We start from the raw sequence: 18,876 nt of genomic DNA, 5'->3' as shown, positions 1-18,876 counted from the left end.
GATTTATCCTTTTCGACTATTTCATATTAAAATACTCCAACTAATCAAAAACATAACAAAAATCATCATCGTTCGTAGATATGGTTCGCGTTTTAAAAAATAATCGCCGCAGCAACTATTGCCGATTTCGGGAAAAGTCACATTATCCTTGATAGATAGATGGAAAGCCAATTGGTCGGAATTTAGAACGAGAGATAAACGAGAGCACAGAGTAGGGTGGAAAAGAAGAAGAAAACGCTGATACCTCGCCGGAGAAAGCTGGCTGAAACGTGTTACCGTTTGTTTATGTCGCGTTTTGGAATTCGTTTTTTCGATTTACTACGAGGTTTGTTGGCTACTGTTTTAGAGCTTCTGCATACGGAATTCTGTCTGAAGAGATTTTGAAACAAAACGTTGGTACTGAGTTGAGTAATAAGTTCGTTCTCCCTTCACTGGTGTATATATATGTCGGAAAATATTATACAAATTATTTAAAGCATATTAAGATACACATATTTAGTTTTCTGATGAAAGATATATTTATAGAGATATGAGATAAATACTTCTTGATTAAACAGACTTCATACGAAGGTAATAACACTTCTTGCGCACTTTTAAGGAAACGTGAATGAGCTTATTACACAACCTAATATTTGATAATTCCAGGAAAAGAGATTTTACTACTCTCGTGGTTTTTGTAACATAAAATTTCTTTTTAGCATGCTAGATGTATTAGTGTGCAAGATTACGTTACGTAAATTTTTAATTACAGACGGAAATGTGAGGCCGACGGAAAGGAGGCGAAGGCGGAGCTGGCACAACGCAATATGTTCCCTAGCGCTCAAATTAAAATGAGGTAAATAGAACCGCGTTCAAGTTATACTCTTAAAGAGCAAAGCGTAATATACCGTGGAACATCGAGAAAATGATACGCCTCCGTGCAATTGAAATTCTTCGATCTTACGTAACATCTAACAATCGGTCGTAGAATGTAACGAGAATTACACGAACGCATAAATCTTTACAATGAAAACGATAATGTCTTCCTTCTTGGTAACTATTAATAAATCAATTAACTACAAGGTAGTTGCAAACAATTGAACATTGAAGAAAAGCAACTATAAGAAATCATTTAAAAAATATATCGTATTCTATAAACTCCAAATATCAAAAAATTCTAGCAATTAACTAGAAGCAAACGATTGAAAAGTTAGAGGAAACAACTGTGAAAATTCATAAAAAACATTACATATTCTACTAAAACTAGAGTTAATTTAATACGAGTAATTAATATCCTATACCTTATGTTCAAAAATTGTAAGACAGCGATTTTTTCAAAATTCTCTCTTACCCTTACCTAAATTATTGAGGCAACAACTTCGAAGCCTCGTAGAAGGAACACAGCCTGATGGTGGCTAATGTCGAAAGTATCTTTCTCAGATTGCTGTCGCCAAGCAGTTCGCCGGCCACGTCGCCCACAATGTCGAATTCTTCGTCGCCGACGCCACCGACACCGGCTGCACCAGCTTATAACCAGAAGATGACCGGAATACCCTGCGTGGCCGCCGCTTCCAGATACACGGCGCCGGTACACATCGACGTAGGTGGCACGATATACACGTCTTCGCTCGAAACTCTCACCAAGTAAGTGCATACACTACTTGATCCTTGCGAGACTAGTGGTACAATACATATACAGCTGCGTTCTTTTGATCGTTTCTCAACTAAATCGTACTTCTCCGTCGTTAAAAAGATACTGAAATTTGAGAAACATATGAAACGATTTCGATAGATTCTGTCATTCAAGATTTTCCTAAAATATTAAAAATATTTTTCTCGTTTGAGACGGGATTGAGATATACGAAATTCGAAAACCGCGAGAAGCTTAAACATCATTGTTCTTTGATATACAGAGAAATGTTCTGTCAAGCGTGAAGCAAAGGGATGAAGACTAGAATAATTTCGTGGAAAGTTCGCAGATCTCGATCCTCGAACGGATACGCTGCTGTCGTTCTAATATATTACGCGCTGAAAAGTGAAATCTGCGATAATGAATGCGAGATAGATATTTTTACGAACGATCGAGACGGTCGAGACGGCATTCCGACGGGAAAGTTGAAATCGACACTTGTATGTCGTTGGCCATTAAAATATCGTGCTTAGGATAGCGAGATCTCGAAAATGGGTTAGTACCTCTCCATCGTGTTTGGAAATTTATCTTTACAATATATGATATTGTGCTTGAGATAGAGAATTTTCGAAAGTATGTAGATTAGTTGCTCCACATCTTATTTGGAATTTTTACCGTTTCCAACTAAAAAAGATCGTACTTAAACTAACGATCTATCGAAAATAAGTTAGACCTTCTCTTTCATATTTGGAAATTTATTATTTCGCAATAAATATTGTACATGAAACAAACTCTCGAGACCATGTTATCCCCTATCCACCGTGTTTGGTGGGCTTTTATCGCTTGGGAATAAAATATTGTGCTTGAGATACTAAGGTCTCGATAATGTGAAATCTTCCCTATCGTGTTTGAAACTTTATAATCTTAAAATATCGTTCTTAGAGAGAGCGATTTTTCAAAAATAAATCTTCCGCATCCTATTTCAATTTTTATCTTTTTGAACTATTTAGAAATATCACTGCGAATGCTAGGATGAAACTGGCGAATAAATTGTCTACATATATAAACCTCGGAAACCGAACGTTTTGCATCAAAGCGGCTCCGCGTCCGCGCGAAAACCGTTTCCACAGTCCGAAGAATTCCGCCGCGAGAGAGTAGAAAGGGAGCGTGATGTCCGGATCGCGGAAACGTGACCATCGACAACGCTCCAGGATGTTCGTAGCAGGCAATATCTCAGGGAACATATCGCTCGCAATCAGGCACACCGTTACTATGCTCGACAGTGTCCAAAGGCTATTTGCGGTATACCCGTGTACTTTATGCATAAAAGAGACGTAACGTGAAAGCACAACCACACTTTGTACCGAGAAGAGACTTTAATCTCTTCAAACCATCCTCCCAATCCCTCGATTACAAAAATCTTTCTCGAGTCCAACACCTAAGAAATCAAACAATTCCATCGATGTTGAATTTCGCGAGATACCTGAGTATAACGGACGTGCAACACAGCTCTTTGGCGTCTTTCCATTAACTTTACTTCGTTGAGTGTATCAACCTGCTGAATCTACACGCACGAGTACACAAACAGATCTCATCGATCGACAACATGATAAATCACCAGTTCATCGGACTCGACGTTAATAAATTTCGATTTGAGCCGAGCATCGCGCCTTTATTTAGTTCCTCTCACGGCGGTTACCTTTCGGATGGTAGCGTAACACGGTAGACCATAAAATGGCACCGCGATACAGTTACGTGCTCATCCGACGATATTCATGCCGATGCTCGTTACGATCCACCGTCCATAAGCTAACTAACCTGGACGTGGATGGATATCCGGTGCCTCGGCTAGGGTTAAGAGAATCATTAAGTCGTCCGCACGGCGTAGGATCCAGCGAAACCGAGCGAATTCATGGCAAAGTTAATTCTAATTGGCAAGCGAATGCCTACTATCGTTAACGGAATCATTAACCGAGTCGCTGGCGCTCGATTTTTCCTTCTTCGACCGCGATGAGCTTGCGAATGCTCATAAGAGGGTCTCGTTAAGCGAACTGCCTTGTTTGTTAATTTTATGAGATATGGTCCTCGCGAGGAACGGTCCAACGAGGAAAATCGTGGATGTCGATTTTTTGGTAGCGATCCAGCAACATGTAAGAACATGTGATCTTTATTAAATTAGAATTACAATTCTTATCACGGACATAACTCGACTCGTCGTAACGCGATTGATTAAACAACATGGATCGTTTGCCGCCAGTTCGTATCAATTACGCGATAACACAGGTAATGAAGTATAGAAGATAAGAGGAGCAGAGCAAAGAGACGAGATTCGAACGGATAAAACTGGATTTGACTGCTGTCGCGATTGGTTTCGCGGTTGATCGAACCGTCGAGACGTAACTTGGCTTCGTTTTCGATCGATCAGCGGTCAGATTCGCATCGTTCGTTTGGATTTTAATCGGTGGGAATGCTGGAAGCGAAGGTAAACGACAGGCGAGGATAAGTGTCGCGACGTGACGCACAAGAATCGAGAGAAAAGAGCCGGAGAAGTGGGGCCAATCAGCCCGTGGATATATCGTAGAAAACCGCCTGGCAACCTCTCCGCCATCTCCTTCGACACGCTCCATTGCACCTTCCTCCTTCATTATACGCCGTCGACCTTATTGTTTTGTCGAAAGTATCGCCAGATTACCGTACGCTCGATCGTATCGCTATTAGAGTAGGAACGCGACAGAATCGCGCGACAAGGTCTTTCGTGAGAATGATCTGATGGAAATATGCTAAAGGAATTTCTACTACCGTGTTACACGTTACCCTTTTCTTCTATTTTGATTCTTTAAATACCTTGTATCGGTATTTTGTACTTTTACCACTTTATACCAACAGAGTTTGTTCGACTCAATTTGTCTGCAAGGAATGTATCGGCCTAATTATGGAAATTATTGCATGAAGCAATTATTTACCGTTTAGTTTTGAGAGGAAGGGGAGAAATATACGAGAAAACTGATCAGACATAATATCATCGTTTAGCGGTCCCCTATTTTCTTACGTGTTATTTCATCTGTGTTAAATTTGTATTATAGTTCGGAAGATTATAAAACATAATTGGACACGGCTACACATAGCTGAATATGGTTTTTTTTTTTTTTTGTTTACTTTCAATGATCGTGATTATAGCAATTTCTAATTAAAAGACTGATCTGGTTAATAGAAAATACGATGTTGAGAAAAGTGATTAGCGAATTATTAATTATATTTAGCGAATACAGTAGATCGCCGTGTATTGGAAAGAAATTTTAGTTGGAGATCGATTAGCTGAACTCATGCTAGAGCAATTCGTTTGTTTGGACGTGGGAAGAAAATCAGTGAACTTCTATTATATGAATTATTTATCCTTCGTCGAGTTCAGATAGATTAAATGAATAATGAATATACCTGTGAATGAATTTTATTCATAGCGAATAAAAATTCAAAATATGTACCTACTTAGTAAAATACAAAGGTTGTTTGATTGAAATAAAATTAACAAGAAGGAAATGAAAGCATCATTCTCCTTTCTTTAGTCTTGCAGATATAAGTTATTCACTTCCTGGTGTAGCCATCGTATGCATTTTACATACGCTCGAAGCAAAAAAGAAGAACACAACAGCGAAAGGCAGTAAAAGTCGCGATCGTTCCAATGCATAGCGCATTGTATGATAAGTAAGTTACACCTTTCACCCATTAAACGCAGGGCAAATCGCGCTTAAAACATCTAACTCGATTTAATTCAACGCTGCAACGCGACTCGCTTGAAACATTTTAATGAGCGACTGCTATGTCGACATTAATTTGCAAGAAAAATACATAGTTAAAGATCATACGAACGAAGCTATTATAAAATTTTTGAACAAAATTGACAAAAACTACAAACTTGTAAATTAACATCGTGTACATTTAAATTAAAAAATTTGTTCTGTACGTATCTTCAGAGAAATTTCCCCTCATAGAAGAAAGTTCAAAGAATATTACTTTCGAAGATAAATATCTCCCTTTGAAAAATAAAAATTCTCTACTTGATTGGAAGAAAAGATACCTAACGATAATAATCCCGCAAAAGTGATATTGAAACGGTGAAAAATAATCCGGTACCCCTGTGTTACTCGCAAAATTGATTTACGCCAGGTAAATTATCGTCGACACATAACGGAATCGCTGGAGATCGCATCGAAGATAGTCGTTTCCCAACCTGAGACACCTACAAGGATTTATACGCCACTCTTCGAGAAATGAACGACAATGGACAGCAACCATAATGATTGCGATGATGGATAGATAAGATTACGACCATGAGCAAGTTACGGGATAACCACTCGCAAACCCTCGCCTCGTTGAATATGGTTCCTAAATCAAGCTTTACTGAAACAGACAGAAAAAATGATTATATGTACACACAATTCCATATTATAGTCGGATATTGCAACAGAAAGTTACTCCTCTTGATGGCATCATAAATATCAAATGAAGCTTTATATTAATCATAATACGATGTTTAATGTCTACGGAAACAATTTAGGAATTCTTGAGTGTACGATAATACCTTCAGAAATTTATAATGAATTGCATTGAGTTATTAGAGACTAAATCTGTGGAATTGCTCTTATCTTCTATCGACTCTTCACTTATGAAGCGTTTAATTGAAAATGGAAAATCTCATATTTCCATAAGAGATTTCAGATAAATTTCTAGTATGCAGAATATTCGGAATCGAGATAGAAATCGATTGATGGAAATGATACGAAGACGTTGTAACGCCTGTTGGATTCTAGCGATGCTTAGAATCCTCCACTAGTGATCTCTACGATTCAGAATTTTTGTGGTCACATGATTTTCTGAATCTTCAGAGTCGGTAGAAGTGTCAAGGTCCGCGGAGAATTTAGGATTTCTAGAATTCAGGATTTCTAGAATTCCTATAATCTTCTGGGTATCCAGAATCTTTCGTGACTATGGAACCTCCCAAATCTATTATAGGTCATTGGTCTCCCATTCTCAATTGGTCGATCGTTCCAATTATTTCTAGAGTCTCAGAAATCTTCAGACTCTAGCATCTTTCGCGTTTTTAGGATCTTTAGAGTCTCCGGAATCGTTGAGGTCTCCTGGATACATATATTTTCAACTGATCATTAAAATTAAAGAATGTACCTGTTAAAATACATTTGAATAGTCGTTCGATCAATTTATAAATTCAATGAATTATTCTGCAGAATTAAACATTCCCTCCGTCGAATACAAGTTCGCAACCGAAAGACCACTTGTATATCCGTCTTTTATTTTATCGTATTCATTTTTTCTACGCTGTTCTTGTAAAAGCGATCCAGTCACGTAAGTATAGAAAGCCTTGTAAACTTGGAAATTTTATTTATTCTGCAACCATGAAACATCAATAGTAGCATAAAATCAAAGGATTTATCCACTCTGAACAGAACTCAACGACGTCATCGTATTAACCAAGTATTCAAGTCGTTCTATTCTAAAACTAATCCAAGGGGCCAGCATGATTTTCCGTCAGATATTTTCAGAAATTACGTAACCGCCGATCATTAGTTTGCGCTTCCGGTATCACGTAATCCCTAAAACATCGTCCATCATCCTGCCGGGCCGGAGAGTCCTGTTGAAGACTTAGCAAGGCCCTCGGGCTATCCCATAGAGATCCAGCTAGTCCTCGTTTCCTCGCCCTTCAGTCCAGCACGTGCAATTTGCCCAACTCTGACAAAGCGATCCTGTATTGGTCGAGACGTTTCGTTCATGCACATATACACACATATGTGAACTCTTGAGTCCATTGTCGTTCGCATGCACCGAACGACGGCATATATTTTATGCACCTCTCGTACCAGCTTGTAACCGTGTAGTATTACCAAGCTCGAGTGACTCTTATTGTTAACTTTCCACGCTGGAACAAAGAATGTAAAACAAGTTTATAAGCCATTGATTGTAACAAAAGAAAAGTGAATTCTCGTTCGTGGAGCGGATACAAAAAAAAAAAACAAGTATATTTACGAAAGAGGAATGAGAAACGATTGTCGACAAAAGCAGAGTTTGCGAATCGCGTGCTAGTATTACAAAGAACGTTTGTAGATGGTAAAAAAAAAATAAAAATAAAATAGATGGTAAAAAAAGAATTAAAAAAGAGATGTATGTAGAAGGCTTTAGATTTTGATTAGATGAAGAAAATTGTAATAAAGAGATTGTAGAATCTTCGGATCGTTGGTTCGCTTGAAATTTTGGACACTAATAGATTTTGTTGTTCTATTTATAAATATTTTACACTCCAAACTTGTTATAAAGTCAGATACTTAATATTTGTTGTAAAAAAAGATTTGAGGCTTGCAGTATTCATTGAGAGGAATGAAAAATACTCAATCATACATAGTAGTAGTAATAGTAATAGTAATAGTAGTAGTACTACTCACTTATGGAGACAGATTTTACATCGAATGTGTTGTTTTTGCGATTTACATTGATTAAATATCCTTTACATATCTGTCGTTTTAGCTAACAACTACAAACCCCTAAAATTAGATCCCTTTTTCCTTCGCAATTTACCATAAAATATCAAACGAACGCCAAAAGCGGTAGCTCCAGCTATACAAACATTCACGCAGACGCAAGCAGAATATCACAGCGAAAGTAATCAAGAAAAGGTAGATCAAGACAGCTTCAGGGGCCACGATTTGAGCAGCGTATTCACGCATCTACATAATCACGCTGGTATAAAGTCAGTCACGGTTGTTCACGTCGTACACACGCACATAAGAAGGTTATAGCTGTGTGTGTATACCAAAAGCAGAGCAGGAATCTGAGTGATGTGAGCCGATCGTTTAGCGTTTTCCCATAGCGAGCGGATCTGACCCGGGATCGGACCTCGGCCGGTCGGTGGGCCCAAGAAATCGCCCCAGGTAATCACGGCGCTCGTCCTCCGCCCCTGGTACCGTTTCCTCCCCCGCACACCCACCCTTTCCAAGCCAGGATCCCCACGAACAACGCGCTCTTGGCCTTCTGGCACATACATCCTGCCCTTCTTTCCCCTTTTGTTCCTCGTCCGTACTTTCTCGCTTTTTTCACCTCTCAACACCAACCTCGCCTCTCCTATCCACCACCATCAGCTTCACCTTCGTTTCTTCTTCTCTTCTTCGTCATCTTGTTCATCTTTCAGCCTGGCCTCCTTTTCGCTACGTCAGCATCGTCCATTGTACATTTTAATAAAGAAACGAAGGAACTCTCGTCTATGAAACGATCCTGTGTTTTATATCATACGATGCACAGAAGAATCTTTGTTTTCCATCAAAGCAAAGTTTAGTAGAAGTTTGAATCATAATTGGATTTTACCTTGGTTCGTGATAACGACAGACGCTGCTGTCTCTCGTGACCCCGATAGAGTACCGATTTTGATCGCTACGTATATCGTAAAACTTCATCGCAAATAAGAAGGTCCTTTAACTTTCTCGACCATCCGAACCTTATATGTCCTTAAATGGCATACTCGACAATATTTCAGTGAACTTTTGCAGAGTTTGTTATATATTCAAAATATACGGAAATCGCGCCAAACTCGAAAGACCTAAGTTGGACACCTTACAGTTTCTAAAGAAATAATCTAAAAGCAACAATTCTGCCACAGCAGAATTTCTAGTACATAGCCTCCCTTACGTTACAACCTGATTACGACCAGCAGTCGGAACGTAAATAAACGCTGCATTCGGTTCTACCTCTTTGACGAACGATAGACGTTCGCTATAAAACTCGTGACGCGGCAACGAGCAACTAATATTCGATAATGTTTTTCTTTTTGAAACGGAGAATTTCCGACCCAGGATTCACAGAATTTTCATTTTCTCGGGCGAGCAACCTTCTCATCCTTCGGTCTCGACTTTCGCGGTGCCGTCGAAAAGAACGAGACAGAGCGAGGCAGAGTAAAAGAGACGGAGGATCGTCTCTCGGCCCGTATACACGTCTATACGACGCTATCGTCGTACCTACCCCGCGGTATTTTCTCTTTCTCTCTTCCCCGCTGAAGTCAGATCGCCCACGGGCCTCCACCAGGCCGTCGTTATTATATGTTATCGCCGTGGAAGGTATGGGAACCGGCCTGAGGGGGCACCGGATACCTACGTCGGTATTTCCCCCTCGTTGTGCCATAACGCACCATCGAGGTACACGAAGAACCGAGCTCTCCAGCTCTTGTTCCCTTTCTATCTCTATCTCCCTCTCTCTTTCCACCTTTCTCCTCTCTTTCCTTCATCTCGCTCAACGTGCTCGTTCTCCCGGCGGCCTTCGTCTTTAGCGCGCTCTTCTTCCTCCTGTGTCCCTCTCTCGTCCTTTTTCCAGGGCACTCGTCTATTATATGCTAAATTACGACGACCTTCGGCCGCGCACGCAGAACGTACCGCCTCTGCTATTGAAAAGCGCATCGATGCTTCTCTCGATACCGGATGACACGATCACGCGTGGGGGTTAAAACAAATTCGAAAGTTGAGAAAGCTGAGGACCGCAGGGTTATTTAAAATTGACTGGCTTCTTCGTAATGCATGGCTGAAGGTTTGTTGCCTTTGATTAATTAGCGCAAATTGTCTTCGGTTAATTTGATTGATTTTCACGAGAAACTGTGAAATTAATTATTAGATATATTTGAAAAGCACGCGAGAGGAACACGACAAGTCTATTCTAATGGTAATTTCTCGATCTCGAATAAGTTTTCTGGTTCATAAATGTAAGTTTTCTGAAAGTAGGTAATAAATTTACAAAGTTTCGTAAACGGTCAAGTCATTTCTTCGAGTGAATTTCTTCAATAAACGAATAAGTCCACGATCAATCTGTTTCGAATGAGAAAACTTACGATGAACAGCAGTTTCTTCTAGGTGCATGTATCTTTCAACTTTCAAGATGACTTTTATTTTTTCAAATCGAACAGTAGCTGCTTCTTTTTAATTAGCCGCGTTATTTATATACTTACGTACTATTGTACTATTATATATATGAATTAACTGTACTTCAAATTTCCTCACATAAGAATTATTGTTCACGCGAACAAATTCAATCGAGTTACTAAGAAAACAAAATGTTACCATGCCAATTAACACGAGTAATCTAACAACAAACTTTCTCGTGAACGATACATCGCAGCTGTAAAATATACTAGTTGACTATTATATCATTTGACTGGGATAAAATTCCCAGACACTCGATGCAACGCGTTGGAAAATGTCACCAGGCACTTTCTAAATCTGAGTTGCAAAAGGTGGCACGGTTGGACCGCAGCTATCGCATCCGCATCCGCATCCGCATCCGTATGCCTCTTCGATATACATACATCGGCGTGTTCCTGTTATCGTCACGCCTCTAGATCACCAGAACTCATTTCCTTAATCTCTCTTCCTTGTTCGCGTTTTATTTTCTTTTAACGAACCGTTCGTACCCAGCCACGTTATCCCGTTATCCCGATTCATCCCGCGTCCGACCTTTCTCCATCCTGGCCGATCCAGAAGGCATTCGTTCCAGCAGCTTTCACGAAAATGATAGCGGTTGTACGTCTGTTCACCTCCGGCATAGTAGCCGCAATAAAGAGATGAAACTCGAAGCCGAGCGATGCTGATAATCGATCCGGTTGCTACGGGATTAAGCGATCGAAATCGCGCGCGTAATAAGCAACCCCCCGAAAAATATTTTAATAGTCGCGCCAATTTCGATCGTATCTCCGCTTTATTTTGTGACTTCATTGCGTCGATCGGATGATTCGAGTAAATTTTATCGATTCTCGTCGATATTGAACTTTCTTTTAACAATCGAACAAATTTTCGTAGTACTCGTAACATGCAAATTCTGGCAGAATGTTGCAGGTGTTGGCCGTTTATCGGTATACGGATATTCGGGTCAAAGCTTATGGTAAATGTTATGGCGGAAGATGTACCCAGAATCGTGTTTCAGGGTTAAAGAGACGCCTCGCTGTTGCATCCGAGTTTACGACCGACTCGACAATGACAATTTCGACGTAGTCTTTTTACTGAAACCACCGCTTTTCATTCGCATAAACGACGAGCCGTTTCTTTCAAAAATTTCCATTAGGTTTTCATTAATCCAATAAAATAATAACCGAACGCGCAGATACCCTTTAGTTAGCGGCACATTCGAGCCGCATATATGACAAAATGTGCATTTACGAGGTGACGTTAATCGATCCGGCTGCGTCGGTGATCGTCAATTAAAGCGAACCAAGGGAGGTGACTCGGTTAAAAAAATTGTTAGCCCGGAACAGCTGCGGCTCTCTTGGTCGCAACGCTACCGACATAACTCGGAGCGATTTTGGCAGGTGACCGGAATATCGGCACCTGCCTCGCCTCGACGAGACCTCTTCAATGCGAAAGTATAATTTATATGTCGCCGAGTACGAACGGCAGCGTACCCCCTTCGGTAAAATTGCTCGAGGATTTATCGAGTCAGTCGATCAGCGAGATTTAAAAACGAACAAAACAAAATACCGCAAGCGTGTAACAAGCTTACAAACGACATCGTTTTATTCGAGAAATTAAGGAACATGGCAACTTAGCAAACAGATTTTTGAATCCAGACCACTCACGTGGGTGTCGAACGAATTTATGTCTTTACATTTAACTTTCAATTCTTTAGGCCATAGTAGTATAAAAAGCAGCCTATCTTTTTCCAGTACTTATGACGTACATGCACAGTAGGATGTTTTTCATCCTACTTTGAAATATTAAGATAATTCAAAGCACAGCGGTTTACAGCGGTTAACCGATTTCGTTTTGTCACAGATATGAATAACACTCGTTTAATAGGTGCACAGGAAAGAACATGTATTAATTCAGCCGGTACGTGTTCATAACTCATCCAGAGTGGTCGTAATTTTAAATAAAATGTCTGTGCAATTAGAGTCTTTTTTTGTATTAAAATTCTGTACCCCAAAGAGTTAAGTTACAGGATGAAACAAAATATCGAATGTACAAACTTTTTAATAGAGTATCATTAGATTAATAAATTATGGACGGATACATATAATGGTTAAAGACGTCAATGCAATAGGATCCAAGAGCTTTTAGAATATCAATTGCGAATTTTCTTCCTTTAAAAAATTCTTTAGTGAAAAATCTATTGAAGTAAAGGAAAGTGCTATTACTGATGTTCACAGTATTAATTCTAGCGTGTGGTTCGGTACGCCTAGGCACAGTTGGACAGATATTGATTCTAAATTAAAAATACAAATTAGTATGAAATACGATATGTATCTAGATATATACAATTCGACAAATGACTGTAAATTTTTGATCGATAATGTATGTATTCGGCAAAATCTCACTGTTATAGACCATTGATATGCTTGAAATAAAAAAGATACATTTCATCTGTTTCACGTCCTTTTACATAAATAACAAAGTATTTGTGAAACGTTCTTGCAGCAATAGTCATTAATTATGACACATAATACATCGTATGTCATCTGTAGAAGATATTCATCGCTTAAAGAGTTAATATAAGAAAAAGTTATCTTAAGCACGTTAACCGTAGATTATCTAAGAAAGATACTTTAAAAGTAAAATAAATATTTTTCTAACGTGTATCTTTCAGGTATCCCGAATCAAGACTAGCAAAATTATTCAACGGCAGCATCCCCATCGTACTGGACTCCCTGAAGCAACATTACTTCATCGACAGGGATGGCGGCATGTTCAGACATATCCTAAATTTCATGAGAAACTCCCGTCTACTAATACCAGACAATTTCGCCGATCTGGATCTACTTTTAGAAGAAGCACGATACTTCGATATTGCGCGTAAGAGAAACTCTCTCGTCTTATCTTTGATCGTCGTAGTCCTGTGATACGTAGTCCTTTAATTTCCATGCGATTAATTCTTTTCAAACGGTCCTTTCAACGGTCAATTACTCAACGGAGAGGCGTACCGTTAAATACGAACAAGAAGAAAGTATTGAAATTGACGAGAGAGCCGGTATTACTTAATCTCGTATAAAAATCTTTGCGGTTTGGACGGACAACTTCCTTTGGCTTCTGTAAGAAGGAGAAAAGGGGAACGAGAGATCATGGTTCACCAACGATAAATCATGTTATCTGCATTGCAGAATCTCTTCTCAGATCATTTTTCCTGCCATTAACCGCTAATACCAGCAGCGTTAAAAGATCGCATTATAATGCATTAAAACGGGTAATATCTTGATGAACGAAAGCCACGGCAAAAGCACACGGGACTCGTGAAATCCCAACGGCTCACGGTATCGTTCGATCACGATCACGTCTCCTTGTCTCCAGTGCGTGCGATCGAGAAAAAGGTAAACAGAAGCGCAGTAATATATTAATCAATATTCGAGAATTCGATACCGAGGTAAACAGAAAGGAGACAATATCTTTTCCGAAGATTCTTCCCCAATCCTACAACATTCAACATTGTACTTTAACGTATTATCAAGTAGTTAAATAACGAGCGTGTTTGTTTCCGGTAAAACTTGTCTCGATCTTTATTACATTATTTCTTCCTCGAAAATCAAATGAAACGTGTTTCTATTATTGATAGACTGGGGATTTTTTATGTATTTATGAGAAATTTAAAAATGCAATACGCAAAAATATATAACATATTACCTATTATTACATCTAATAGATGAAAAAGATTCTTTGTCTGTATCCTATTTTTCAATTATGTTCGTAAAAATCTGAATTCGCATAAATATCTACAGTCTGTCTAGCAATAATTGATAAAAGAAAAAATTATCTATAGCCGAAGAAAGGAGTTAAAAGACAATCTACCAAAATAATAAATCGTATTCACGACACGTCGCTTTAAATATCTATCCACTCATCTTCCAAATTCCGAATGAACTCATCTCTACATTGTTTTTCCAGCTATGTGCAGGCAGCTGGAGCAAATGAAAAAAGAGCGTATAAAAAACGGTTCCACGACGACCACCACGATGTCTTCTTCGTCCCCGAGTCCACCGCCAACCAATCAATTAGGCAACCGTGGCACAGGATGCACAACGCTACCGTGTAACCGAGACTCTGACAAAATCCGCGCCAACGAAGGGAATTGTAACTTCGAGTGCGTCGCCCTTCACGTCAGCCCAGATCTGGGAGAACGAGTTATGCTGTCTGGCGGTCGCGCGTTGCTGGACGAGGTGTTTCCGGAAACGACCCAGGCGGTAATCGACGCTCGATCTGGCGTTGCTTGGCACCAACAGGACGCTCGTCACGTTATCCGGTTTCCATTGAATGGTTACTGCAAACTGAACTCCGTGCAGGCCATCACCAGGCTTTTGAACGCGGGATTCCGCGTGGTAGCCAGCAATGGTGGCGGCGTGGAAGGACAACAATTCTCGGAGTACCTATTCGTTCGACAGGCTATCAACACTTGACGGAACACCGCTCATCAGCGGAAGACTAGCTCGAGGACGGTTCGTTGCCTTCAACGCGACCACGATCCCGAGTGAAACTGTCCAGGAGAACTCTTCAAGACTGCGTCACGAACGATGATGATCCGATTGTTCTGGCGGACGGAGCACCTTCGTGTCCGAGCTGTTGCGCGAAGATAAGATATCGTAACTGTACGAGGGAATACGATGACCGTCGGTGATGAAACAATTTGTACTTTCTTGTAATATAGCGATTCCCCATGTTCTTTGGATCGACGAATTTTAATTCATTCTTTTATCCTTATTAAGGACCAACGTTGAGTTAACGCAACATTTATCGAATTCGTTTAGTATGTTACTTTTTTCGTCATCAGATTTTGCACTTAGATTCTACGATTTTATAAAATTTAAAGAAACGTAAGTATTTGTGATATTATGATAAACTATTATCGCTTGGTCCTTAATGAGTTAAATCGACCGATCTTGACTCTGACAATTGGATAAGCAGCCATGTAATCGTAAATTTCATTTCCTTTTACGATTCTTGTATTCTGTGATATATATCGAGTTTCGGGGATTCCTTTCGTTGATAGGTGTTTAATTATATGTACCACTGCTGTGGTTCTAATCATAGCGTTGAAAAATCTATTATCTGGATAGAAAGAGACAATTATATAGGTATAATTAGGTTTTGCAGGGTATGTATATTCTTGATAGAAGGTTTCGATTTTTGTCCAGATTTCCAACTACAGTTACGATAATGAATGATAAATGTAACGAGTATTTACACTTTTGTATCGAACTGGTGAAATCGATGTTTAAATTTAGTTTAATTACATGAGGGAAGTCAAATAAGAACAGTCGTTGTATTCTTGGAAATCATTTGGAATAAAATCGAAGTTCATTTACGCTGAATTTTATTCGATAATTCCGAACGTTTAATGAATCCAGTGCCTTGAGTTACTACGCGTTTTTACGTTACAGATGTTCGATTGTGCATAACGTTAATGAAATTACGACTGGTGCGGCGTGTAATTTATAATTATAAGAATTACCGTTAAAATTGTTTCAATTCTTTAAGAAAATCGGGCTAAGAAATATAATCTTCGCGGTTATGTATCGTCGAACGGTATCATCACGCACGCTCGTGACCCACTTATGCATATAAGTACGTCGGGTGTGCCGCTTCTTACTTTGCTCTTATTTAATAAGGTGTACCTATATGTATTTAAATGCCATATTAATTAATGTAAATACCGCGAATAAACGTGTATCTATATCGATATATAAATATATATATAAAAACTGCCGACATCTAGATGCGGAACATTCGACAACGAAATAATTCGCGTTGATCTCATCGACTCAAGCTGTGTTTCTAATTAAATAAATTAGACAGAAGCGACCTTCTACCACGAGAGAGACGAACGAATAAAATTAACAAAAGGAAAAAAGAAAAGAAAGCAAGTTCTTCGTATCGTTTCTTTTAATTCGAAGCTTCGCTAAAGTCTCGCGAGTTCTGATCCGCTTCACCGACTGTCCCGATCATTAACGCGTTGAAAGAAGGAGAATAGTTTCTAATCTTCGATAAGACACTTGCTACGATAACTATCGTTTCGATTGATTTAATAAAATGTTTATTACTTGAAACCGTGAAAACGATGGTCGTTTATTTCGCGCGAGTCGCGAATAACTCGTCACCCGAATCACCGTTCCTTTCACCAATCGATGCATTAAATTTTTAAATTCACTAACGAAACGATTACGAGCAAAGCTGGATGTTATTTAAATGTCTGCTTGTTTGAGAGATATATCGATCTATCCTCGCGATACGAGAGAGAAAAATCGTAACAGCGGCGAGGAGGATCGCTGGGTTCGGTCAGTTCTCGAGAGGAAAAATAAAATCTGACGGAGCAACCAGGCGGGATAAAACCATTAGTCGGGCAATTCAGTTTTCGTAACGTCCCAGTATAAAAATTCGATAGGCTCTAAACTGGTTACGCGATATCTGCTTTCGACTTTTCCACCTGATTGTGAGCAACTCGAGCGTCCCACGCGCTGACCTTTCGCTCTGATGACTTTCAATCGATGCGATGACTTTTGAACGCCGCGGACAATAAAAAACAAAAAAAGAAGGTAGCAGTAAAAAATTATTGCATCGCCGGTTCGCGTTATTATTCGTTTTAGACACGGCGACTGGCCATATCATTTTGCGAACCATCCAGCTTTCCAACGATCTAAAAGAAAACCTTCCCTGATAACTAGCGAAGAACAGAGACAATGGTAATAACCAGATTTATAAATCCACCTAACAATAGATCCCTCGTAGCGCTAGACAAAGAGAAAAAGGGGGCAGCGCATGGAGAAAGAACAAGAGGAAGAAGAAACGGAGGCGGAGAAGCAGGAGAGAGCAAAAGAGCTCGGAACAGCGTTGATCACGTAACCGCGGGAATAAGGGATAAAGCGTACAAACGTCATTGCCTCAGGCCCCGTTTCCATGGTTACCGTGAACTCAATATCCGCGATGCCTGGGGGTAGTATAGGCCGCGGGCTGTCATCCCTCGAACCTGCCGAGTAGAGAGCCCAACGCTCTGCTTCGACCCTCTCACCCAACTCTCTCTCATCCTATCTCTTTCTGTTCGCAGTTCTGTTTTCCTTCTTCCTTTATCTTTTCATCTGTCCTACCTTATTGTTTCCGTCATTTTCTTTACAATCCCCTCTTTTTTCTACAACTCCTACCCTTTTCTCTGCTCTGTATTTTCCCCTTCGTTTTTCTACGTTCCTCTTTTGTCCTTTCTATAATCCTGTTCCTCTTTTTCCCCAAAACTCCACTTTTTTTCGTCCCTTTCCGCAGTTTCTTCTATATCTTTGTAACCACCACTACTCTTTCTCTGTCCCTCGATTGTCCACCTTTCTTCCGTTCTTCTGCCTTTCTCTCTCTCTCTCCCGCTCTCTCGCTCTCTCTATCTCTCTTACCTCTCCTCTTCATGCTACCTATTGCACATTTTACCACCCGCCCCAACGTTCTCCGTCTCTGTCGAGCAACGGCTTGATTATATTCCATTTCTGAATCGCCTCGGGGCCGCCTCAGTCCCAGGTCCTTCAATACACGACACGAGACGAAGTAGCCTTTGGCGTCAACATGGAAGACGGGCTTGAAATTCGAGAATACGCCGGGACGCAACGCTACCCATTGTCTGCATGAAGGCTGAACGAGCGATATTTTTCACGATATCAATCCTCCGCTAACCACGATAACCGCAATTCCATGAAATCATGATATATTTTGAATCTGTCATCCCAAACTACTTCGATATATTTCCTTCTGTTTTTTTACATTTTACTCAGTTACTTCCTGTAAGGGTATTTCTTTACTTTTTAATATCTTATTGTGTGATTAGTGCAAATTTTATGTACTTAAATAACAATCCCGTAGTTAACGACATACGGATGGTCACCAAAGGGTGACGCATCGTACACAATTGGCATGTAGCCTTTGTTCTAACAGCCCGTATACCTGTCGCCCGTTATGAGATTGTCTCCAAATAACCCGATGCCCTGGTGCCGTGAGGGCACCATATGTATCTGTGCTCGACAGCGAGGGGTGATTCTCTTGCTTGGAGCTTTACCAGCCAGAGACCTAGTGTGTGAGTAGTACATCGAGTGGCAGGTATCACGAGGAGTAAGTGAAGTGCGAGTGAGATCTTGAAGCGAAGTAGATCAGTTATCCCGTGGACCGTGGATTCGCTATACCGACCCCACGATCATTGTCGTTATCGTTCGATTGTGAGTCCAGTAGTTGATCTTGTATTTGTGACAACAAACGACGATGAGTGAACCAGGCATCGATTCT

At 40.0% G+C, this 18,876-nt stretch overlaps 1 protein-coding gene across 6 annotated transcripts in view; it reads left to right on the top strand.

The window, feature by feature from the left end:
• The window catches only part of Twz (BTB/POZ domain-containing protein twz), a 40,275-nt gene extending 23,602 nt beyond the window's left edge, over nucleotides 1–16,673 (top strand). For 2 of the 6 annotated variants that reach the window (XM_072014183.1, XM_072014203.1), the window contains exons 2-5: nucleotides 752–835; nucleotides 1,408–1,623; nucleotides 13,229–13,434; nucleotides 14,518–16,673. In XM_072014183.1, coding sequence (XP_071870284.1) covers nucleotides 807–835; nucleotides 1,408–1,623; nucleotides 13,229–13,434; nucleotides 14,518–15,026 — 960 coding nt within the window. In that variant the 5' untranslated portion in view covers nucleotides 752–806 and the 3' untranslated portion in view covers nucleotides 15,027–16,673. Of the gene's footprint in view, nucleotides 1–148; nucleotides 326–751; nucleotides 836–1,407; nucleotides 1,624–13,228; nucleotides 13,435–14,517 lie in introns of those variants that run through there. The other 4 variants (XM_072014212.1, XM_072014229.1, XM_072014193.1 and 1 more) reach the window with 3 other exon arrangements.
• The last annotated feature ends 2,203 nt before the right edge of the window (nucleotides 16,674–18,876 follow it).

The sequence above is a fragment of the Bombus fervidus genome, chromosome 2 (assembly GCF_041682495.2).
Source record: "Bombus fervidus isolate BK054 chromosome 2, iyBomFerv1, whole genome shotgun sequence".
In the NCBI taxonomy this organism is placed as follows: Eukaryota; Metazoa; Arthropoda; class Insecta; order Hymenoptera; family Apidae; genus Bombus; species Bombus fervidus.
This window is presented reverse-complemented; position numbering and strand designations above follow the sequence as displayed.